Consider the following 24,688-nt stretch of genomic DNA (forward strand, 5'->3'; position numbering starts at 1 on the left):
CCAACAACAGCTGGGGACCAAAGTTTGAGAATCCCTGATTTAGGCCCTCTCCCAACCTGCCCCACTGAGCTTCAGAGGGAGGAGGAACCCTCCTCTGTTGATCTTAACACACCAGAGCACACCTGTGGGGAATATCTTCCAGATATTTGGGGCCCAAGTTGATTGGGGTTTTAAGAATGAAAGTTTTGGGAAGGAAAAAACTGAGGCTGTACCCAACCTGGCAGGTCTTTCAATAGTTACTTTATTTTAACATCTTTTGTTTAATTACAGACAGTAAAATAGCTCAAATAGGTAGGAGGGCGAGTGGAGAGGAAATCCTGGATGTATAAAAACCCTCCATGGTCAGCATGGAAATCCAAAGTGCTTCTGGAATATTCGCTGGTTTCTCTTTTCGGCCACGACAGGGGAAGAAAGCAGCCTCGTTTCAGTTTGGAAAAGCCGAAATGACGATGCCTTGCCAGAGCGGGAGCAAGAAGGGGAGGTCCCAAGAAGGTGTGAGTGTTTTGGGGGGGCGGGGAGTAGGAGCAACAAAAAACAAACCAACCACCAAATTTTCCCATTTCCCAGTTCTTCAGCCCTTTGGCAAAGCTGGTCCCCTCAGGCCTGATTCCCCCACCCCCAGGCAGTTTTATCCTCTGGCGACGAAAACCTAAAACGCTCAAGCTAGGGGAAGGGAATAAAACCATCCAGGAGGAAACCAGGAACCACAAGGCAGATTCTGCACATCTCCGATGAGATTGAGGTCTTTCTCTCTCTCTCTCTCTCTCTCTCTCTCTCTCTCTCTCTCTCTCTCTCAAGCTTGTGCAATATCAGAATTGGAAGGTCCCACCTAGAGAGAGGACCCTGAACTTCCCGAGATCCCACCAGCAGCGTATCCTGGACTAAAAGAGTGATCCCTCCAAATCAGTCACAGGGAAAAGGTTGAGAAAGATCTCAAGAGGATCAAAGCCCCAGAAGCGGTCTTAGGTCTCCCCACCCCCTGGACAAACGGATCCCCGAAGCCTGCAGATCTCAAGACGGGAGAGTCGTCAAAATGCCCTGATGAATTTTCCCCTCCCCGGAACGCGTAACAATCCCTGCGAGGCTGGAATGAAGGGGCCCCGAAAGCCAAGGGTCAGCCCTACACAATTCCCGAATCCCCTTCCTGTCTCCACCCCAAAATTACCAGAAGCCCCCTCCCCTGCTCCGTACTGAGCTGGGGACGGTGGCCAGAAATAGACCAGCTGAGGCTAATTCACAGCTAGCATCAGGATGGAAAAATTCGCGCACACAAACATGCAAACAGGCTACACGCTCTCCTGGGGTTTTCGGGTTAGGCTAGCTGGGAACATGATGATAGGACCAACAAAGTACCCAGGAAGAGATTAGAGCTGGCGGGCAGCTAGGCTGAGAAGCCATCCTCGCCCAGAGACGTTGCGCCGCCTTGTCGTTACGACAAGGCGGCGCACGAAAGAGGCAGAGGTAACGGAACAGCTCTTCCCCTTGAGCTTTGAGCGCCTGGGCAAACCGAAGTTTCTCTGCGGCGACGCAGAACCCACAGGAAAGGTGGAAGCGGTTGGGTGTGTTTGCACGCACCTAACAGAGTCGAGCTCTGATCTTCCGGGTCAACAGCCATCAGCTGGAGGAGCGGAAGAGGGGAGAGGCTGGCAAAGGCAGCCCTCAACCTCCGCCCCACTCCTCTAGGCTGGTGGGTTGCAGAATCGTGAGTGCTTTCAAGCTGGGAAAAGATGAAGGAGAGCCAGGGGGCGGGAAATCAGAGAAGTAAGGAATAAATACAGTTTTCCAATATATTAAAAAAAATAATGTTATCTAACGTTCTGGCTGCCGTTTTCTCGTGTTGCCTGTGGGCATTACACAACGCTAGCAAAGGCGAGGGTCGCCCTGGGATAGTATCTGCCTTCTGGGGGTGGTCGGGGGTATTAAAGACACAGTCCTCAGCACACACACACACACCCTGCTGGAGATGCTCAGGCTTAACCACCAACCCACCTGCCAAAATATCCCTTGCTTTGTAGTGAAGGCTGATGTTGGAAGGAAATGTAACCAAAAAAAAAAGGGAGGGAGGGAGGGAGGGAGGGAAGGAAGGAAGGAAGGAAGGAAGGAAGGAAGGAAGGAAGGAAGGGGGATTTGTTGTTTGCCTAGCGCAGGGGTCTCCTGGCAAGAAGGTGGGGGGGGCAAGCTGGCAGAGCTGGCAGAGCAGCTTACATCATCCCCATTTGCAGGAGCGAATTGGCATACATCATTGGCTTGACGTTCGGATGAGGCTAGGGAAGGAGGAAGAGAGGTTTGGTTAGCAAAGGTGCACCCCCCCCCCCTTCTAGAGCAGGGGTCCCCAAATCAGGTACCTGTCCCCTTGGTTCCATAAACTCCTCCCCGGTGCCCCCTCAAAAGCACCGCTCAGAATTGTAGCAAATTGTCCCAAGTCCAATTAAAAGCTTTTTGGTTTAACTGATTCAGCAAAACCCTTGATCCAGTGACACCTGCGTGAAAAATATTTTTACGCCTTCTTAGAAAAAAGAAGGGTAAAGGAAATGGACGGCATAAAATGTTTTTACATGACGGCTTCCTGAACATGCACACACGCCTTCACCTACCACAGGTGTTCAGTAAGTACCGTATTTTTCGCTCCGTAAGACGCGCTTTTTCCCCTCCTAAAAAGTAAGGGGAAATGTGTGTGCATCTTATGGAGCGAATGCAGGGGGGAGGCAGGCAGGAAAAGCCCCCAAGAGCAGCACACAAGCTTTGCGCGGCTCTTGCGGGCTTTTCCCCAGGAGGGAGAAGGGACTGACGTGGCAAATCAGTCCCTTCTCCCTCCTCATAGAAAAGCCTGCAGGAGCCGTGCGCTCCTTAAAGGGTGCGCGGCTCCTGTGGGCTTTTGCAGGAGGTGGGGGAATTGCCGGAGAGGCTGCGCAAGGCTAAAGAAGCCAAGACAGCGAGCGGGATGGATCCCGCTTGCTGTTTTGGCTTCTTTGCTCTTTGGGGCTGGGGGGGGGGGACCCGGGCTTCCCCTGGCAGCCCCAAGAAGCTCTCTTTGAGGCTGGGGGGGGGGGGATAATACATTTTTTCTTGATTTTCTCCTCTAAAAACTAGGTGCACCTTATGGTCCGGTGCGCCTTATGGAGCAAAGAATACAGTAATTCATAGGAAAATCAACAGCTCTTGCCAATAATCGGCTACCTTGTGACTTAGGCCGACTCAGGATTGTGAATACAAACAAACGTGGCCAAATGCAACATCCAGGGTCATCCATTCAAACTTTCTGCAGTGCAGGAATCTTTTGCCCAATGCAGGACCCGAACCCACAGCCCTTGAGATTAAAGGCCCGTTTGTGTGGCAAGATCCCAGGAAGGGGGCCGGCAGGGAGTTGGGGCATTGGTGCAGGACCACTTGAGAGCTGCGTGCGACCGCTAAGCACATCGTTCCAGTGGGGGAAGGACTCACCACTGCTGTGAACTGGTGGAATTCCGGCCGCAAGTCTGAGCCTTGCAAGTGGATGTAGGAACCCTTATTGCCCATCTGGTCACTGGGAAAAAGAAGTGGGGGGGGATAGAAGAGGGTTAGGGCAGCATTTTCTCAGGGTTTTCAGGATTCCGTGCCCCCCAGAAAAGGCGTGGAGCGCCATCAAGGGAGGGCATGAACAGTTTTTGCACATTATGGGGGCTAACAGGCTGACAAAAGGCGCGACAGGAAGACCCAAAGCAGAGGAACTGTGGATCAAAATTTGGGGCACTGCCAAGCTTAAAAGTATGGTTAGGGTTAAGGCATGTGGTCCCTGAAAGGCTGCCCAGAAAGGAACATGGCCCTTTGGCTGAGAAGGATTCTCTATCCTTGATTTAAAGGCTCTAAAGTTAAGGCCTTTCTTTGCCTGAGAGCCTGGAGAGCAGCTGCCTATCAAAGCAGACAGCAGCTGGCTACGTGTCCCACCGACCTATGGCGGCTTCCAGGGTCCCTCTCCGAGGAAGGCAGTCTGCTCCCAACCTCTCTCTACCTGACAGGAGTGAGGCAGCAGAAAACCACAAGAGCTGGAGTTAACTTTTTATCAGCACGAACAGGATAATAAAAATAATCATAATTTATTATTTATACCCTGCCCACCTGGCTGGGTTTCCCCAGCCACTCTGGGAAGCATCCAACAAAACACTAAAATACAATAACCTATAAAACATTAAAAGCTTCCCTGAACAGGGCTGCCTTCAGATGACTTCTAAAAGTTTGGTAGTTATTTTTCTCTTTGATATCTGGCGGGAGGGCGTTCCACAGGGCGGGTGTCACCACCGAGAAGGCCCTCTGCCTGGTTCCCTGTAACTTGGCTTCTCGCAGTGAGGGAACCGCCAGAAGGCCCTTGGCACTGGACCTCAGTGTCCGGGTAGAACGATGGGGGTGGAGATGCTCCTTCAGGTATACTGGGCCTTTGAGGCTGTTTAGGGCTTTAAAGGTCAGCACCAACACTGAATTGTGCTCGGAAATGTACTGGGAGCCAGTGTAGGTTTTTCAAGACCGGTGTTCTGTGGTCTTGGCAGCCACTCCCAGTCACCAGTCTAGCTGCCACATTCTGGATTAGTTGCATTTTCCGGGTCACCTTCAAAGGGAGCCCCACGTAGAGTGCATTGCAGTAGTCCAAGTGAGAGATAACCAGAGCATGCACCACTCTGGCGAGACAGTCTGTGGGCATGGAGGGTCTCAGCCTGCGTACCAGATGGAGCTGATAAACAGCTGCCCTGGACACAGATTTGACCTGCACAGGAGGGTGAGGCCTACATCTCTGGCAGTTCTTGCCCCCACGAAGCAGTTGCTGAGGCTTAAGGTCCCTGCCTCTCCACAGCTGCCTAAGTCCCCTCCTCTCCAGGGCCTTCCCAACCGATCTGAGACTACACCTTTGTGATGCTAACTTCTCCTCCGCTCTCTTCATGCCTCTGCTGGTTCTGGGAGACAAGGGTGGGGGAGGAGAGTTTGTCACAGCAGGAGGGGGAAAGACCCCCTGACTCCTTCACCATTCTGACTTCTCTCTGCCTCTTGGCCGCCTGCTTCAGCTTCTGTTAACCCTCTAGCTCCCAACACTTTCTCCTCCTAGCCTTCTCCCTTGTGACCCTTCGAGCTCGTCCCACCACCGCTCCCCAGGCTTCTTTTCTTGGGGGTTCCCCAGCTGGATCCTGTCCCCATTCCTCTGCATTCAACCAGTCTACCCTCCAAGCAGCACCCTCTGCTTTCCGGTCAATGGCTGCCATTACTCTCTGTTGGCTAAGTTCCACCTCCGCTGTCGGAGGCAGGAAATGTTTCTGAATGCTGGTTGCCAGAAACCGCAGCAGAGATTGGCTCTTGTGCTCAGGCTATGGTTGTGGTCTTCCCATCTTCTGGTCGGCCGCTGTGAAAACAGGATTCTGGACTAGACAGGCCAGACTGGACTCAGTCTCCAGGCTCTCCTCCTGGCCCAGCCGTCCAAGCAGGAATTAGAACACCACCTGCCAGTAGTCTGATGTATTTATATTGCAACTACAGCTGAGAGGAGAGAGAATGGCTGGAGCGGTATGGGACTTTTTGGAATAATGGATTAATATTTGGTAAAGAAAGAAGAAGAAAATATGGACAAATAATTATTACACGTAGCAGTAAGGATATACAGTGGTACCACTGGTTGCGAACAGGATCCGTTCTGGAAGCCCGTTTGCAACATGAAAAGAGTGCAACCCACAGCGGCGCGTCTGCAAACGCACGGGTTGCGATTTACCACTTCTGCGCATGCGCGTGGCGTCATTTTGCGCTTCTGCGCATGCGGCGAAACCCGGAAGTAACCCTTTCCAGTACTTCCAGGTCGCCACGGGACATAACCTGAAAGAACGTAACATGAAGCAAACGTAACGTGAGGTATGACTGTAGATCTTCACTTGTGGACTAATAAATTGTTGGATGCGTTAATATAAATAGAACTCATAAATATTGCAGCTGTTGAATAAGGGACTGTTATTATAATTGGAATACAACTAGATTAAGTAAGAATTTGGAAGCAGAATTTTTTAAAAAAATATTAAACCTGTAATTCTAGCATGTGGGGTGCCACCAAAATTATACAATTGGATATTTGATTAATTGATACAGTCAAACCTTGGGTTAAAGATGCTTCGGGGTTAAATCTTTAAAAGTTGCGTCACCCGGAAGTACCGGAAAGGGTTACTTCCGGGTTTCACCGCTCGTGCATGCGCTCAAAATGACATCACGCGCAGAAGCGGCGTATTGCGACCCGCGCACGCGCAGATGCGGGGTGCGTTCTGCTCAGGTTGCGAACAGGGCTCCGGAACAGATCCCGTTCGCAACCGGAGGTACCACTGTATTTGATTTGGTATTGTGATTTGATATGGATATAACAAGGTCTATTTTGGATTTTTAGGGAAGTGGGTGGCGCTGTGGGTTAAACCACAGAGCCTAGGACTTGCTGATCAGAAGGTCGGCGGTTCAAATCCCCACGACGAGGTGAGCTCCTGTTGCTCGGTCCCTGCTCCTGCCAACCTAGCAGTTCGAAAGCACGTCAAAGTGCAAGTAGATAAATAGGTACCACTCCAGCGGGAAGGTAAACAGTGTTTCTGTGCGCTGCTCTGGTTTGCCAGAAGCGGCTTAGTCATGCTGGCCACATGACCTGGAAGCTGTATGCCAGCTCCCTCGGCCAATAAAGCGAGATATGCTCCGTTACCAGAGAGTCGGCCACAACTGGACCTAATGGTCATGGGTCCCTTTACCTTTACTATTTTGGATTTTTGTAATTGAAAACTAAAAAAAAATTGTTTATATATAAAAAAATAGGAAGTAGAGCACCACCACGGCAGCGGGCCCCCTCGCACACTCACCAGTAGTTGGGGGCAGAGAAGACAGTGACACACTTGCCATCGTGAGCCATCTCATACCCTTCGGGTTTGACTTCGTGGCTGCGGATGATGTAATCTAGGTGGTTACGCTCAAGGAAGCTTTTGGTGACGTCGGGCCCGAACTGGCAGCTCACGCCACGCTTGCTGATGGACCGGCCGTTCTGGGTGGAGGAGAGAAAGACACCCTTGGGTGCAACGGCAGTCTTATAAACATGAGATGGGGGGGTTTGGGTGCCCAGTATGCAGGAGACACCACGAAATCCACTGGGATCCATCTGTCTCGGGAGACAGAACCGGGCAAAAAGGAGCAGAGCTCTTGATATATACTCTGCAGCAGAATTCCCCAAGCTTGGGTCTCTTGCTGTTGTTGAACTACAAGTCCCATCATCCCTAGCTAACAGGACCAGTGGTCAGGGATGATGGGAACTGTAGTCCAAAAGCAGCTGGACCCAAGTTTGGGGAACCCTGCTCTATAAGGCAGGAGAAGAAGAAGAAGAAGAAGAAGAAGAAGAGGAGGAGGAGGAGGAGGAGGAAGAGGAAGAGTTTGGATTTGATATCCCGCCTTTTACTCCCCTTCAGGAGTCTCAAAGCGGCTAACATTCTCCTTTCCCTTCCTCCCCCACAACAAACACTCTGTGAGGTGAGTGGGGCTGAGAGACTTCAGAGAAGTGTGACTGGCCCAAGGTCACCCAGCAGCTGCATGTGGAGGAGCGGGGAATCGAACCCGGTTCCCCAGATTACGAGACTACCGCTCTTAACCACTACACCACACTGGCTCTCTCTCTCACTGGATAGAGAAGGCCGTACTAGAGGTGGTGCCCCTCTGTACGTCAAAGACAGCACTCAGCCTAGCAAGGGGCAGACTCCTCCACAGAATCATTATGGGATAGGATACCAGGCCCCAAGAGTAATTTAGTCCCGGAGAAATGCTACTGTCCCTCCCCACCCAGTCAAAAGGCCCAGGGAGATCTCGAGATGAAGAATGAAATCAAGGAAGCACCCGAAAGAGGAGACGTTGTAGTCACGGCGCAACGGGCACGCAGCTCACGAGTCTCACCAAAGCAAGACCTACCTGGGGTTGAGGGTCTGACCAGAGCAAGTCGCACATGGGACCTGCAAATGAGAAGGAGGCGAGTTCAATAAATGAGCAGGGAAGAACGCAGCCACAGAAAGTGAGGCCTGTGGCTGGTGGGCACCAATGATGGCTGCCAGCTGACTGCCGATCAACCACCTCGGACTCTGTGATTGCCAGGTGAGGCCTTGCTGGTGGTGCCACCACTGGGGGATGCCTGGCTGGTGCTGAGTCATAACAGGGCCTTTGTGGCGGCCCCCCCAGTTGTGGAACGCCCTCCCTAGTGAGGGGTGCCTGACTCTCCATCACCGTTAACTTTCAGGAGGAATTTGAAAACATTCCTGTTTGCACCCAGGCACATGGTGGCTGAAGACTAATGTTCTGGGCAACCCTAAGGTCGCTGGGCGGAAGAATGGCTCTTAATTTGTAACTGCTTTTAGCTGTTTTTAATTGCAGTCGTTTTGAGAATGCTTTCATCAGTTTTCAAATGTTTGCTTTGGTTTTCTTTGCTATCCTGGGCTCTTTGGGGAGTTAAGGGCAGGATATAAATTCAATCAATCCATTAACCAGAGAATTAAACCTGCCTTTGCCAACCGACCTGGTGCCCTCTAGCGATGGTGGACTGGATTCTCCTTTATTGAAGGTTTTTAAGTACAGGTTGGGTGTCCGTCTGCCATGGATGATTTAGTTGAGATTCCTGCATGGCAGGGGGTTGGACTAGAGGACCTTCAGGGTCCCTTCCAACTCTATAATTCTATGAGCCAACTCTGAAGCCTTCTGCCCTACCCCTAATCTGCTTAGATCTAGGGTTTACACCTCTTTTTTCCCTTCTTCTTCTCCAAGCATGGCTTCTCTTTCTTAACAGCAGCAGACTGACAGCAGTCTTCCCCATCACTTTTGTCTCTGTGCCAGGGAAGCTTCACCTGCCAAATTTCTGCTCCTCAAAAACAGGGGAAGCAACAGCAGGACAGTAATAAATATATGAATAACCATAGTTTAGAGGTCCTGGGCCCTAAGGAAATCAGATTATCCTCCACCAGGGCCTTCTCAGTGATGGCTCCGACCTGGTGGAATGCTCTGTCCCATGAGACCAGGGCCCTGCAGGATTTAACCTCCATCCGCCGGGCCTGTAAGACAGAGCTATTCCGTCTGCCCTTTAATTTGAATTCAGCCTGATCTTTTATTTCCCTTCTCTCCCCCCCCCCTTTTATGAAGATTACCCGCTCTGAGACCCCACAGCTAATTCTCCCCTGGCCTCCTCGCTGGCCCAAGTAGGACCAATTCAGCCAGCTAGCTCTGGGGGATTATCTAATGCTTATTTCCCCTAAATTGATTTTTGATTTTTATTGTTATTCATGTTTTTATACTGTATGTTATGCTGGTTGTATAATTTAAGCATTTTAAATTTGTTGCTAGCTGCCCTGAGCCTGGTTTTTGAACCGGGAAGGGCGGGGTATAAATAAAAAAATATTATTAGTAGTAGTAGTAGTAGTCGTAGTAGTAGTAGTAGGTGGGTGGGTGGAGTAAACAGACAGACAGCTAAGCCTAAAACTTTTAGATGACTACATCGGTCAGATTTGTCAGTCAATCCCAAAAGGTTTAAGCTAACAAAAAGGTGCCCCAGTGAATTCAGGCAGGAAATTTGTATTTTTCCCTTCTAAGAAGGGCAACCACAACCTGCTAGGCAGGAAGGAAGTGAAGGGGGGGGTAGGGCTGTTCTCCCACACAGGGCGGTAAGTATGTCCTAATTTTCAGAAAGCGCCTTAGTGGAGTTTGTGGGAGACCCATCCAAGGTCCCCTTCTCCACGGCAGGAAAAGCCACCCTTGTTACCTCCCAATAATTAGCCATAAATTAAGTGCAAGTGGCAAGTGCCATCTTAAAAGAGGTGCTCTTGGAAGAGAAAGGCATGTCTCTTCTCGGATGGTGCATCCTCAAAAAAAGAGAGAGCTGCTTTTGCTGCGGCTCAGAACTGTTTTCCCCTCTTGTGCAAATTTATGCCCGCTTAAATCGCTTAGCCCAGAGTTTCCTAAGCGTGGTGGATCTCTGGCTGTTTTTGGACTACACTTCCCATCACCTCTGACCACTGGTCCTACTAGCTAGGGATGATGGGAGTTGTAGTCCCGAAACAGCTGGAGACTCAAGTTTGGGAAACCCTGGCTTGGTCGACCAAAACCTGATGCAACGAATCAAATACCGTATTTTTCGCTCTATAAGACGGACCAGACCACAAGACGCACCTAGTTTTTGGAGGAGGAAAACAAGAAAAAAATATTCTGAATCTCAGAAGCCAGAACAGCAAGAGGGATCGCTGCGCAGTGAAAGCAGCAATCCCTCTTGCTGTTCTGGCTTCTGGGATAGCTGCGCAGCCTGCATTCGCTCCATAAGACGCACACACATTTCCCCTTACTTTTTAGGAGGGAAAAAGTGAGTCTTATAGAGCAAAAAATACGGTATTTCCTTTTGTGACTATTCCCTTGCTCGTAGCATTGATAGCCATACCCTCCACTGCAGTACGTCTGGGGCACAGCACCAGGAAGGTCCCAGGTTCAGCATCTCCAGGTAGGAGAGCAGCTGCTGCCAGTCAGTGCAAACAATATGGAGCTAAATGTGAGGCAAGGAAGAAGGGCTACCCCTATGCTATCCATATAACCAGTTATCGGTAATCAATATATTCATATATGCTCACACATAATCAGGGCTTACAGTATTTTATAATCCATTTTGAATCAAAGGGAAGCTGTGCCTTAGCTAACTGCATATTGCTTCAAACAGCAAAATTAGGAGCCGACCTTTCCCCTACAAACATCTGTGTACCCTGGACAAGGGGAAGACGTGAATCAGAGATTCTGGTACAAAATCCCCTCCGATACAGGCTAAATTAATCCACAGAACAGGAAGAGCAAAACCGCAAAATCTCCAAACTCCCTGTCCTGTCATAACTAGGGGAGAGAGCGTCACTGCAAGCATCGGAAAGCAGAACTAGAACTCCGTGCTTGACCAGGAGCTGGTAGCATGGCAAGGAGCTTGCTAATTGGCTAATTTTCGCTGACAATATCGTGACTGTCTCATGGTTGTCTCATGATCTATGATTTGCTGTGATCTGCTCAGGTATAAAGACCTCTGGATTTCTGTCAATTGGGGTCCCAGTTCCTTTTGGAAGAGATTCCAAACTGGGTCCTTATTGCCTGGCAATAAACTTCACCTTCTTATTCTCCATTGCTGAGTCTGCCTGATCCTTATTTAACACCAAGCGAGTACCTTGCTTGCGTTCATGTGCTTCAAATGGACCGATCGTCTGGCTCACTGTAAGGCAGCTTACTTTGCTCCTATGGGTACACAAGGCTAACCAATCCCCACCAGACAAATCATTCCACCCCAGTCCCCGCCACCGCTCACCCGAATCTGGAGGTTGCCGATTCCTCTCGATCTTCCTGATATCGTCTAACGTTATGCCGTCTTCACTGAAGAGGCCACCGTGCATTATCTATCCAGGGGGAGAGAAGAGGAGAAGGAATGGCAAGGGTCACCAAGAGTGCTCAGCTGAGCTGCAGCTCCCCACCCAAGCGGCCGGCTGCTCACCAAGACTTTGCCGTTGATGCACTGCGCCAGAGGTAGCCACTCAAAGACCTCGCTGAAGAGCTCAAACATCTGGGCTGTGTATTTGGCTTTGACCTCTCCCTCAAACCCATAGATCTGGTTCATATTGTCCGTTTCGTGGTTCCCTAGAGAGGAGGAGGAGGAGTTAAAAGGCCAAAATGAAGGGGGATTTTGGTTCGAGTTTGCAGGAAGGGCTTCACCCTCCCTCCCTCCCTTAAACTTCCAGGGCTGGTGATATTACAGTCGTACCTCGGAAGTCCGTTCCAGAAGTCCGTATGAATTCTAAAACATTCGGAAACCAAAGAGCGGCTTCTGATTGGATACAGGAAGCTCCTGCAGCCAATCGGCAGCCGCGGAAGCCCCGTCGGCCGTTTGGCTTCCAAAAATAGTTTGCAAACCAGAACAGTCACTTCCGGGTTTGTGCATTTGGAGCCAAAACGTTCAAGAACCAAGCTGTTTGAAAACCAAGGCATGACTGTATCATCATCCTCATCATGCCCCTCATCTGGCGGAGTTGCACCAGCCACTCTGAGCAGTTTCCAACAAAATATTAGAAAAAAAATTAAAGATGTGAGAGTTGTTTTGTGTTGGGATACTGCCGGGGAGACAGCAGGCCCCCAGCTAGCTCCAGCCACCGGCCAGCAGCTGGGCAATCACCAGTCTCCCTTGGAACAGCATCAAACAGCGACACGAGCCTCAGATACATTTAGAGACTCGGCGCGCTCTATGAGCAGAGTGAATAAATCTTTTCACAACGGAAGTTGGCAGACGGAGAAATGTGTAAGCATATTTACAGTGGTGCCCCGCAAGACGAATGCCTCGCAAAACGAAAAACGCGCAAGACAAAAGGGTTTTTTGGTTTTTGCGTCGCTTCGCAAGACGAATTTCCCTAAGGGCTTGCTTCGCAAGACGAAAACGTAGCTCTGGGAGGGGGTGTCTCCTAACAACTCTCAGCACCCACAACAAATGACAGCTCCCAGGGGTCTTTGGGGGAAGTCACAGCTGTCTAGAGCGCCAGGGAGCAAAGAGAGTTGGTATATAATGACTCCTCTGCAACATCTCTGAAGATGGAGCCCGGTGTTTTTTGGGAATGTGTAGTGAAGCAGAATGCGGCAAACCGAAGACCCACCTGCTCTCACATTCTGCTTTCACAGTAGCCCACCCGATGCATGTGGGAAGCTCGCAAGCAGGTTGAATGAGGGCCATTGGCCTCTCCACCCTACCTGTGTTTCCCCACAGATGGCATTCAGCGGCATGATGCCTTCAGGAGGGAAAAGGGAGCACCAAGGTCCCCCAAGAACGAAACAAAGGGGGAAGCTAGAGCCGCTCCCTTGCCCTGGAGAGACACACAATCTCAAGAGGAAAGCGTCAGGGATGCTCTCAGCAAGCAGCTCAGGAATGCAGGCTCGTTACACTAAAAGCTCGTCACAGAAAGCCATAGGGTGGCATGGGAGGAGTGCCAGGCTTTTAAAGTCATATACGTGGGGCAGGGCAAGTGGCAAGAGGTTTCTAAAAGCATTTGATAAAGGCAGGAGGAGGATTCAAATCACAAGAAACAAGATTCTGACTTCTGAATACCAGATGCTGGAAACCACAGCAGAGGAGAAGAGGAGGAGGAGTTTGGATTTGATATCCCGCTTTATCACTCCCCTTCAGGAGTCTCAAAGCAGCTAACAATCTCCTTTTCCCTTCCTCCCCCACAACAAACACTCTGTGAGGTGAGTGGGGCTGAGAGACTTCAGAGAAGTGTGACTGGCCCAAGGTCACCCAGCAGCTGCATGTGGAGGAGCGGGGAAGTGAACCCGGTTCACCAGATTACGAGACTACTGCTCTTAACCACTACACCACACTGGCTCAAATCCCGCTTGCGGCCATCCGACAGGTATTTGGCTGGGCAGATGTTGGACTAGATGGGCCAATGGCCTGATCCAGCAGGGCTCTTCTGACACTCTTACCTCGAAGTAGGTGGAAATGATCTGGATATAGCAGCTTAAAACCGAAGAGCGTCAGGATCACCTCCACGGAGAAGGAGCCACGATCAACAAAGTCCCCGTTGAATATCTGTGGTGGGGAAGCAGCTGTGCTCAAGGGAAAAAACCGTAAAAGGCAGACTTTCCATGGCAGGTCCATGTGGATTCCACACCCCCGCCCCCCCCCCCGATTCCTTCTTGTCATCTGATGCATCTCTTCCCCCCAAAAATGCCAGGCCTTGTCTAGAGTATATCTCGGCCTTGGTCCAGTATATCTGAAGGAGTGTCTCCACCCCCATCGTTCTGCCCAGACACTGAGGTCCAGCTCCGAGGGCCTTCTGGCGGTTCCCTCACTGCGAGAGGCCAAGTTACAGGGAACCAGGCAGAGGGCCTTCTTGGTAGTGGCGCCCGCCCTGTGGAATGCCCTCCCATCAGATGTCAAAGCGATAAACATCTACCTGACATTCAGAAGACATCTGAAGGCAGCCCTGTTCAGGGAAGTTTTTAATGTGTGATATTTTAGTGTATCTTTCATCTTTGTTGGAAGCCGCCCAGAGTGGCTGGGGAAACCCAACCAGATGGGCGGGGTACAAATAATAAATTATTATTATTATTATTGTTGTTATTAGAGTTCTTGGGAGGGCAAGCGAGACAGGTAAACACAAACTCAAGGATAAATTGCCGTGATGGGGGCAGAGAGTGACAATGAAAGCAGGCGCCAAACGTGGCTTCAGAAGAGCTCAGGGAGCAATGACAGAACCAGGAAAACGTTGCTATGCAAGGATCCTGCCCTCAGAGCAAAAAGACAAAATGAAAGGGAGGGACGAGAGAGGGTCACCTGGATGAACCTCCAGAACATTCCAGCTCCCGTGGTTCTAGGGAGGCTCTGAAAACAAGCTCCAAAAGCATGACTCTAGGCATGTTTACACGGAAGTAAGTCACATGAGCTCGGGGGGGGGGGCTGTTCTGTAGTAAGGGCATCTAGGATTGCAGACTGAATGTGGATCCCAGGAGCCTGTACAGAATTCTTGGGAGCCTCAACGTTCATTAGCAACAACAGCGGGTGGGGAGAGCAAAAGGGGGGGGGGAGGAAGGGAAAGGTTTCTATCCCTCACATTTGGAGAGAGAAATCTGAGCATGCATGGACAAAATATGTGGCAGTGGCCATCGGCCAGAGGGCATTTCCAAGTGAGATTTCCAGCTCAGAAAGTCTTCACATTGCCTACACCAAAAATTAGAGGATTGGCAGGAATGAGCGTTACTTCTTAATTCATAACAAATTAATTAAGCAGCAGCCACATATTTTTTTCCCTGCCCCTAATCAGCAGGTCCCAGGGTGGGAGTCAACCATTTAAAATTCAGTACTAAAAGTGGCTTAAAAGCAAGCACTGTATTTTTCGCTCTTTAAGATGCACTTTTTCCCCTCCAAAAATTAAGGGGAAATGTGGGAGTGCTGCGCTCCGGAGGCTTCGCGTTGCTTTTGCTGAAGCCTGGAGAGTGAGAGGGGTCGGGGATAGCCGCCTGAAGCCTCCGGAGAGGCTTCGCTGGAGAAGCGCTGGAGAAATGGAAGGGGCTCTGTTTCTCCTGCCGCTTCGCTGAAGGGGCGCTGCGCAGACAGGGAGAAAAAATTGTTTTCTTGTTCTCTAGGTGCATCCTATGGACGGGTGCGTCCTATAGAGCGAAAAATACGGTAACAGCCACCGGAATCGGGCGGACCCTGAAAAAACACCTCTCAGGCGTCAAAGAGGTTTGTCTTCTGCATCTGCCAAAAGCTGCATAGTGAAGATGCCAGACGCACTTCCAGGGTGTGTGGGTGGGTAGAAGTCCCACAACTTAGGGGCTGCCGCAGAGAAGGCCCTCACCTGGGCCACCACACACACACACACACCCCTTGAAATTTTGGGGGTTTCCGAAAGTTACCAAGATGGCTCCCTCTGCTGATCTTAGCACCCGAGAAAAGGTCCGCAGGGAAGGTGGCAGCCTCCAAGATCTCTTTCCCAGATAAATTCAGGTGCGCACAGAAGTTTTACAAACTGGCCTACAATTTTCCCGGGTGGAAGGAAACACTTGCCCCCAGCAGGCCGGTTCCCTCACATCTGGGTGTGCGAAGAAGGGGGAATTTCGGGAAGTCCTTCCTCCCCATGTCTCCTGCCGTTTTTCCCTTTCCAAAGTCTATCCATCTGTCCCCTGCCAGGAACCACCAGCGCAGTTCCCTTTCCACCCAAGAAGGAGAGGAAACAGGTGAACAAGGCCTACAGCGGCCCTAGAGGAGCGGCAAGAAAGGATACATATGGATTCGTTTCCGACGGCAGCCCGTTCAATTCAAATATATTCAGGAGGTCGTAATACTGTCCGTGGGTGTCTCCGCAAACAGTTATTTTCTCTGTCTGGAACAAAAAAGAAGCGGGGTGGTGGTGGTGGGGAGGCAGAATAAGACAACAGAGGGAAGAGGCGTGAAGCTCAGCCAGATAATGCTTATTTATAACCAACTATTTTGGGATGCTTCTCCTCCTCCCACTCTTTGGATTTCCCCACACAAGACATCACGGTCTATCCCGCAAGAAGGAATCTACGCAGGGCACTATAGGGCTGGCGTGGTGAACCTGCGCAGAGGTGCCCTGCTCCAGAGGTTGCTGGACTCCGACCATTGGCCATGCTGGCCAGGGCTGAGGAGAGCTGGGAATCCAACAAGTGCCTGGAAAGCCCAGGAGACTCCCAGCCCCTGCTTTAAAGGGATGGGTTGTCCACACAATTTGCAGGCGGTATACGCCAACCCAGACTCCTTGAACTGTTCTGGCCTCCTTTGCAGAATGACAGCGCTGCAAATCTGCTGGCAAACCCCAAAAAGAGCCCCAGGCTCTCATGATTATTCCCAGTATTTCCTCGGAAGGAACAGCAGAGGTGACAGCAATAAGCAATCTGAGCCTGTAACGTGGATAAACGTTTGTGCTGCCGTGGTGGCTCATAGGGATAGCAGTCACAAAGCAAGGCATGGCTGCACTCTCTCTCTGTGTGTGTGTGTGTGTGTGTGTGTGTGTGTGTGTGGCGAGAGAGATTGAGAGATCACTTGGGGAGCCGTGATCTCTCTCAGAAACCCCATACTCTCAAGCTAATGGAACGTTAAAAGTCCTTAAGGATGGCATGCAGCACAGACACTTTTGAAAGAATGACTGTTCAAGGCGTTCTGAAAACCTGGAGATCTATTTGCATTATGGATCTCCCAGGCCTTGATGGAAAAATAGTAAGACTGCAGGTGATTTTCATATTATTTTGACTGGTTTTATGTCTTATGCAATGACTGAAGAAGGCACGGTTACTGCCCTGCACATCTACAGAGCAGTATTCTGGAGTGGAGTTTTTTTTTGACAGCTCCCTGTCTTTTTGTAATCCAGGGATGCTGAGGAACTTCTTTGGAGATACAGTGGACGCTCAGGTTGCAAACGTGATCCGTGCGGAAGGCACTTTCGCAACTTGCAGCGCCGCATCTGCACACGCGTGGGTTGCGATTTGGCGATTCTGCTCATGCGCAAAGCGTGATTTAGTGCTTCTGCGCATGCGCTGAAACCTGGAAGTAACCTATTCTGGTACTTCCGGGTTCAGCGCAGTGCGCAACCTGAAAACGCGTAACCTGAAGCGTCTGTAACCCAAGGTATGACTGTATTATTCTTTGTATGTTTTCCCTTCTGGTTTGAATTTTTTATGTTATTTAAAAATCAATAAATAACATAAATTGTCCCCCAAATGAGAAGAAAAAAATTGTCAAGGAGGGAGGCAACAGACCTGCAGCTTTCAATTTAAGTGTTGTGGGAGCACAGAGAGACACGCACCTCTTTTAACGTCGTTTCTACTAGTGTGGGGAGTTTTGATAGCACCTCTTTCACTTGCACTAAGATCTGCAAGGAGGAAGAGAAACGTCAGAGAGAGAGAGAGAGAGAGAGAGAGAGAAAGAGAGCAAATAGAGGCACGGTGGCAGAGAAGAAAGATGAATGCAAATTATTATTACACATATATGTCAGCATCGCCCTTGAGCCAGTGCCACCGACTGGACTCATCCACTTCAGCCCCGACTGGGCTAGGCGAGCTGGGCAGCACTTCCAGAGACCACCTTCTGCACAGGAACAGGTCAAAGTGCTGCAGACTCACAGCTTAGAGTTGTGAGCACCGGATTCACTCCAACAAGAAGACAGTCGTCGCACAGCAGAGTACAGCAGAGCATAAACGACTCGGAGAGCAGCTCTGTAGAATATCTTCTTTATTCTATCTACAACTATAATACACAACTATATGCAGAGCTAAATGAGGTCTAAACGAAAAATGCTGAACTGCACTGAGTGTCTGCAGCTGCTCTTAGCAGCAACTTTATCTATACAGAGATCACACACAGTCTCTCTAACACTCAGTCTCTCTCTCTCTCTCATGTGAGGCTGGAACGAAATAAGTAGAGAGCAGAAACCGCCCCCTCCTCTCTGGAGAATCAGCAGAGAACATCAGCAGATTCTTGGATATGGGAGGGGTGAAATCTCTTCAATATATACTACCTTTCTTCCAAGGAGTTCAATCATGCGGCGTACATGATTCTCCCTCTGCACGTTTTATCCGAATGACAGCCCTGTGAGGGTGGCTAGGCTGAGAGGCAGCGACTGACCCAGAGTCATCCAGGGAGCTTCAGGACCAGTGGGGATCTGAACCCCACAAGCAGTCTAACCCAGTGGTTCTCAAATGTTTTTCCTCTGGGCCAGAGTGGCTGGGGCAATCCAGCCAGATGGGCAGGGTACTACTACTACTGCTATTACATAAAAAAAGTTTGCTTGCGCCACACTTGCTTGCGGCCTAGGACCCACGTACCTACAGGACCGCCTCTCCTGGAGGACCTTAAGGTCCACAAATGACAACACCTTGGAGGTCCCAAGTCGCAAGGTGGTTAGACTGGTCTCAACTAGGGCCAGGGCCTTTTCAGTACTGGCCCCGACTTGGTGGAACGCTCTGTCACAAGAGACTAGGGCCCTGCGGGACTTGACATCTTTCCACCGGGCCTGCAAGACAGAGCTGTTCCACCAGGCCTTTGGTTTGGACTCAGTCTGACCCTTATGTTTCCCTCCCCTTATGGTTTTGATCCGTGGGCTACTTTTAAAATGAGGCTGAATTTTTAAATGGCATTTTAACATGTATTTTAAATTGGGGTTTTTTCCCTATTATGTTTTTACTGTAATTTTACTGGTGTTAGCCGGCTCTGGGCGGGGAGGGCGGAGTATAAATAAATGTTTTATTATTATTAAATTTTAAATTGATAAGAAATACATTGGAGAACAAGAAGAAACAACTCCTAGCAGTGCTCAGTTCTGAAAGTATCTCTATCCATATTCTGCAAAAAAATTAAAAAATTACACTATCCTATACTACACTGAAATGTTTAAATGTTTCTTTAGATTGTCCTTGAATCTTCCCAACATCCTCACCTTCCACACCCTTTGAGAACCACTATTCTAACCACTACACCAAGAGGGGACGGGATGGGGAAGAAGAGTCGAGGCTTCCAATAGGTATGGCTTGGATTAGCTTAGATCAACCTTTGCCATTCTCTTGCCCTCCAGAGGTTTTGGACTACAACTCCTATCATCCCTGGCCAGGACTGCTGAGAGCTGACCTAGGACAGGGCCTTCTTAGTAGCCGTTCCCCATGGGTAGGATGCCCTCCCTAGTAAGGTGCGCCTGTCTCCCTCATTAGTGTCATCCAGGAAGAATCGAAAAACATTCCTGTTCACTCGGGCATTTGTGGGCTGAAAGATACCATTTCTAAGCCTGAAATTATTACCTGGGAGTATATGCGCGACTGTTTTTAAATGTCCTTAATGATTTGAAAAGCCTGTTCTGCTGCCTGCCATCCTGGCCTCCTTTGGAAGAGCAGGGGAGGAATTTAAATAAACACGTACTTGGCGAAAACGTCACGTGACTGTGGTCCACAAGTGCCAATGGCCTGCTGGGGTATGTACTGTGCATGAGATATGCCTTCAATTACAAGCAGGTTGCAATGATTCCCTTAGAGCAGGTATGCCCAGCTCCCAAGAGATCTACCAGGATCAGCTGGGGATCTACCGGTAGATCGCAATCTACTGGTTGGACATCCCTGCCTTACAGCAACCCTTTAAACTTCTTGCAGCTCCATGCCATAGCATAGAGAACCCAGCGTTTCTGCAGCCCTGGAGGGCGGCTCTCAAGGGAGGAAGAAGAGGAGGAGGAGAAGGAGGAGTTACCTGATAGGCACATTTCCTGTGGAGCTTCTTTTGATCCTTGTACCACTGCATTAATTCCTTCATGAACGCAAGCGTCACTTTCCCGTTCTCCAGCTTCGGGCCACTGTACTCGTCCTCAATGGCTGGGGAAGCAGGAAGTTGGGAGTGAGTGGAGGGGCAAAATGCAAAGACAAGGCCAGCCTAGCATCACACGGGGGCGGGGAGCATAGCTGTCAAGCGTCCCTTATTTGGCGGGACAGTCTCTTATCCCAGCGCCATGCCCCGCTGCTGTCCCTTATTGATGACGTCCCTTAAAGAAGCTACAGAATGTAATGGGGCCCTTTCTATGTCCAGCTGTCCTTTGTCAACAACAAATTGTTGTTGTTTTTTGTGTGTGTTGAATATATGCTACAGTGGTACCTCGCAAGACGAACGCCTCGTAAGACGAAAAACTCGCAAGACGAAAGAGTTTTTCGTTTTTTGAGTTGCTTCGCAAGACGAATTTCCCTATGGGTTTGCTTCGCAAGACGAAAGCGTCTTGTGAGTTTGTTTCCTTTTTCTTAAAACCGTTAATACCCAGGGAATCCGCGCTTCGCAAGACGAAAAAACTCGCAGAACGAAAAAACTCGCAGAACGAATTAATTTCGTCTTGCGAGGTACCTCCGTATATGGTAATTTATGGACCTAATAGGTATCTAAAACCATTCGCACGCAACAAAATCTGTATTTTATCAAAGTAATTGTTGACCCCTTATTTTGGCTGCTGATCCCTTATTTTCGAGGCTGCTGGTCCCGTATTTTCAAATCTGTAAGTTGACAGCTATGGCGGGGGGGGGGGGAGTCCGCCTGCCCCTTGGCACCCCAAGCGACCACCCAGGTAACACCCACTGCGTTACAGGTAAGCAACTGCGAGCTCAATACCTCCCCCTTGCCTTTCACTAATGGCTCCATCCCAAGCTGCCCCGGGAGCCTTTTTCCTTTTGGCAGAAGAGATTTTAAAAGGTTCTAGTAGACAAAACTGGGCACCTCATCGCCCTCCCTCATTGCTTTACCAGTTTTCCAGAGTGTGGGCAGGACACCAGATCCCCAGAAACAACCACAGAAATGTAGAGTTGGAGGGGTCTGTGAGGATCATCTAGTCCAACTCCATGCAATGCGGGGATCTTTTGCCCAAAGCGGGGCTCAAACCCACGACCCTGAAATCATGCAGTTCAAGAAGGACACTGACAAACTGGGACGTGTCCAGAGGAGGGCAACCAAAATGGTCAAAGGCCTGGAAACGATGCCTTATGAGGAACGGCTAAGGGAGCTGGGCATGTTTACCCTGGAGAAGAGGAGGTCAAGGGGTGATATGATAGCCATGTTCAAATATATAAAAGGATGTCACATAGAGGAAGGAGAAAGGTTGTTTTCTGCTGCTCCAGAGAAGCGGACACGGAGCAATGGATCCAAACTACAAGAAAGATTCCACCTAAGCATTAGGAAGAACTTCCTGACAGTAAGAGCTGTTCGACAGTGGAATTTGCTGCCAAAGAGCGTGGTGGAGTCTCCTTCTTTGGAGGTCTTTAAGCAGAGGCTTGACAACCATATGTTAGGAGTGCTCTGATGGTGTTTCCTGCTTGGCAGGGGGTTGGACTCGATGGCCCTTGTGGTCTCTTCCAACTCTATGATTCTATTCTATGCTCTACCAACTGTTTGCCCGAGATGGAGGCAGGCAAGTGTCTGCGTGTTCACCTCAGAACAGTACCGTTTCTGCAAAACCAAAGTGTCTTGCCAGGGTTCCCTTCCTGTAATTGAAAAGCCTGCCACTGCCTTTCCGCTAATTGGGCTGAACTGCCAAACTCAAAGGACAGCAATTTTCCTTCCGGCTCCTCCAAATGCCAGGAGGCGTGAGGAAGGCCCCTGCTTGCAGAAATAAGCTTTGAATGCAGAATCCACAGACGTCCAGGATGAAAGCGTGTGGTGGCCTAGTCCAGACAGTGAGATTAAGGGACGCAGCTCGTGCCAGCAGCTGGCCCGCAGAGGAGAAGACCAGTCTATTTATTTTTCCTGATTAAGCCTCTCCACGCCAGGGATCTATTTATGATCAGAGATCTTGATCTATTTCGGGCGCTGGCAGAAAAACCTTGGCGCAGCCTCCCGTGCGAAATGGCATTAGTCACCAGCGCGAGGATGGCAGGGCTCCCTCGGAAAGGAGGGATGCTGGGATGAGGAGGTGGTGCTGCCCGGCGATGACAGCGGCCCCCAATCCAGACCCTAACAAGCAGGGGTCCAAACTAGCTAAAAAGGGGTTCCATCCAACAGAAGCTTGAAGTAGCTGCAAGCAAGCAGCAACCTTAGCCTTGCACCAAAGCAGAGACCTCCTCATTGCCTTTGCTTTTTTTACTTCTAACAAGCCTGATCTCTTTCCTTCTGGTCCTTATCTCAAGCCTCTCTGGAAACCTCTTTCGGACAGTGTTCTAGAGAATCCCCAGGATTTCCGAGTGAAAAGATCAGTAATGGCAGATACTTTGGCCAGTACGTTTCCGAGCACAATTCAAAGTGTTGGTGCTGACCTTTAAAGCCCTAAACGGTCTCGCTCCAGTATATCTGAAGGTGTGTCTCCACCTCCATCGTTCTGCCCAGACACTGAGGTCCAGCGCCGAGGGCCTTCTGGCGGTTCCCTCACTGCGAGAAGCCAAGTTACAGGGAACCAGGCAGAGGGCCTTCTCGGTGGTGGCGCCCGCCCTGTGGAACGCCCTCCCACCAGATGTCAAAGAGAAATATAACTACCAAACTTTTAGAAGACATCTGAAGGAAGCCCTGTTTAGGGAAGCTTTTAATATTTAATAGGTTATTGTATTTTAGTGTTCTGTTGGAAGCCGCCCAGAGTGGCTAGAGAAACCCAGCCAGGTGGGCGGGGTATAAATAATAAATTATTATTATTATATTTGGCCTGCCGTAAGCTATTTTTTCTCCTGCAGTTTCTGCCAGGGGTGAGGGCAGTGGGCATCTTCTCAAGCACATCCACTATTCACTCGAGACTGAGTGGACGAGGAGCGGTGGGAGGCACTGGCCAGAAAACTCCCAAGGGAAATCCCAGAGGAGGATGGCTCAGAGCCTTGGGATACTGAAGAAACAACAGGGTTTAGTGAGCAGGAGGAACCCGTGACAGGGAGCAGTTCAGACTCTGAGGCTGAAGCAGAAGCAGAGGGGGTCAAGAGGCTGCTGGAGAATTCAGGGAGTCTCCCCCTCCTGCTGCAACCAGAAAGCACAGAATAATGAAGAGGGCAGAAGAGAGATCAGAGGTGCGCAGACACAGTTTGAGACTGCTTGGGAAACGTCCGGGAGAGGAGGAGCCTTAGAGTGGGTGGAAGGCAGGAACCTTCAGTCCTGGCAACTGCTCTACGGGGGCAAGACCTGCTGGGAGGTGTTGCTGAGTTGTACACCATTTCCTTGAATAAAGAGTGGAGTTCACTGACAACCGATTCTGCATCTTCCTGCTGACCTTCATCTGGCTCCAGCCCTGACGCACAGCAATGCTAGAGTCCTGTGTGAGAACCTTGAAGTATGTCCCAGAATCCTCTGCAGTATGCAAGAGTTCCACAGCAGATATGCAGAGACTCCCGAGCACAGGAAGTTTGAGAACCACTGGGCTCGAGTCCAGCAGTTAAAAGATCTACTCTAGCACACAGCCTTGGGAAGAAACTGGAGACAAGCAATTAAGAAGTCTGGTAGATGAAGGGAACGCAATGGATGTAGCCTACCTTGATTTCAGCAAGGCATTTGACAAGGTGCCCCATGATATTCTTGTAAAGAAGATGGTAAAATGCGGTCTTGACTATGCTACCACTCAGCGGATTTGTAATTGGCTGACTGACCGAACCCAAAGGGTGCTCATCAATGGTTCCTCTTCATCCTGGAGAAGAGTGACTAGTGGGGTGCCACAGGGTTCTGTCTTGGGCCCGGTCTTATTCAACATCTTTATCAACGACTTGGATGATGGACTCAAGGGCATCCTGATCAAATTTGCAGATGACACCAAACTGGGAGGGGTGGCTAACACCCCAGAGGACAGGATCACACTTCAAAATGACCTTGACAGATTAGAGAACTGGGCCAAAACAAACAAGATGCATTTTAACAGGGAGAAATGTAAAGTACTGCACTTGGGCAAAAAAAAATGAGAGGCACAAATACAAGATGGGTGACACCTGGCTTGAGAGCAGTACATGTGTAAAGGATCTAGGAGTCTTGGTTGACCACAAACTTGACATGTGCCAACAGTGTGACGCAGCAGCTAAAAAAGCCGATGCAATTCTGGGCTGCATCAATAGGAGTATAGCATCTAGATCAAGGGAAGCAATAGTGCCACTGTATTCTGCTCTGGTCAGACCTCACCTGGAGTACTGTGTCCAGTTCTGGGCACCACAGTTCAAGAAGGACACTGACAAACTGGAACGTGTCCAGAGGAGGGCAACCAAAATGGTCAAAGGCCTGGAAACAATGCCTTATGAGGAACGGCTAAAGGAGCTGGGCATGTTTAGCCTGGAGAAGAGGAGGTTAAGGGGTGATATGATAGCCATGTTCAAATATATAAAAGGATGTCACATAGAGGAGGGAGAAAGGCTGTTTTCTGCTGCTCCAGGAGAAGCGGACACGGAGCAATGGTTCCAAACTACAAGAAAGAAGATTCCACCTAAACATTAGGAAGAACTTCCTGACAGTAAGAGCTGTCCGACAGTGGAATTTGCTGCCAAGGAAGGTCTTTAAGCAGAGGCTTGACAACCATATGTCAGGAGTGCTCTGATGGTGTTTCCTGCTTGGCAGGGAGTTGGACTTGATCGCCCTTGTGGTCTCTTCCAACTCTATGATTCTATAAGAACAGGGAGCACAGGAGACGATGCATACGATCATGAGCCGTGCCCCAAATCAGAGACTACACAAAGCATGCTGGGTAATTGGGCCCTGTGGCACATCTTTCAG

The 24,688-nt window shown here is 49.9% G+C and overlaps 1 protein-coding gene across 1 annotated transcript in view; it reads right to left on the minus strand.

The window, feature by feature from the left end:
• Positions 1-220: 220 nt before the first annotated feature.
• The window catches only part of PPP5C (protein phosphatase 5 catalytic subunit), a 35,512-nt gene continuing 11,044 nt past the window's right edge, over positions 221-24,688 (minus strand). The window contains 11 exon segments of the mRNA XM_081922131.1: positions 221-2,052; positions 2,099-2,264; positions 3,442-3,523; positions 6,837-7,015; positions 7,927-7,967; positions 11,324-11,411; positions 11,507-11,649; positions 13,480-13,585; positions 15,783-15,881; positions 17,322-17,387; positions 19,745-19,866. Of these exon segments, the coding sequence (XP_081778257.1) occupies positions 2,202-2,264; positions 3,442-3,523; positions 6,837-7,015; positions 7,927-7,967; positions 11,324-11,411; positions 11,507-11,649; positions 13,480-13,585; positions 15,783-15,881; positions 17,322-17,387; positions 19,745-19,866 (989 nt within the window). The 3' untranslated portion in view covers positions 221-2,052; positions 2,099-2,201.

The sequence above is a fragment of the Podarcis melisellensis genome (genome assembly GCF_964234715.1).
Source record: "Podarcis melisellensis genome assembly, chromosome: 8".
Taxonomy (NCBI): Eukaryota; Metazoa; Chordata; class Lepidosauria; order Squamata; family Lacertidae; genus Podarcis; species Podarcis melisellensis.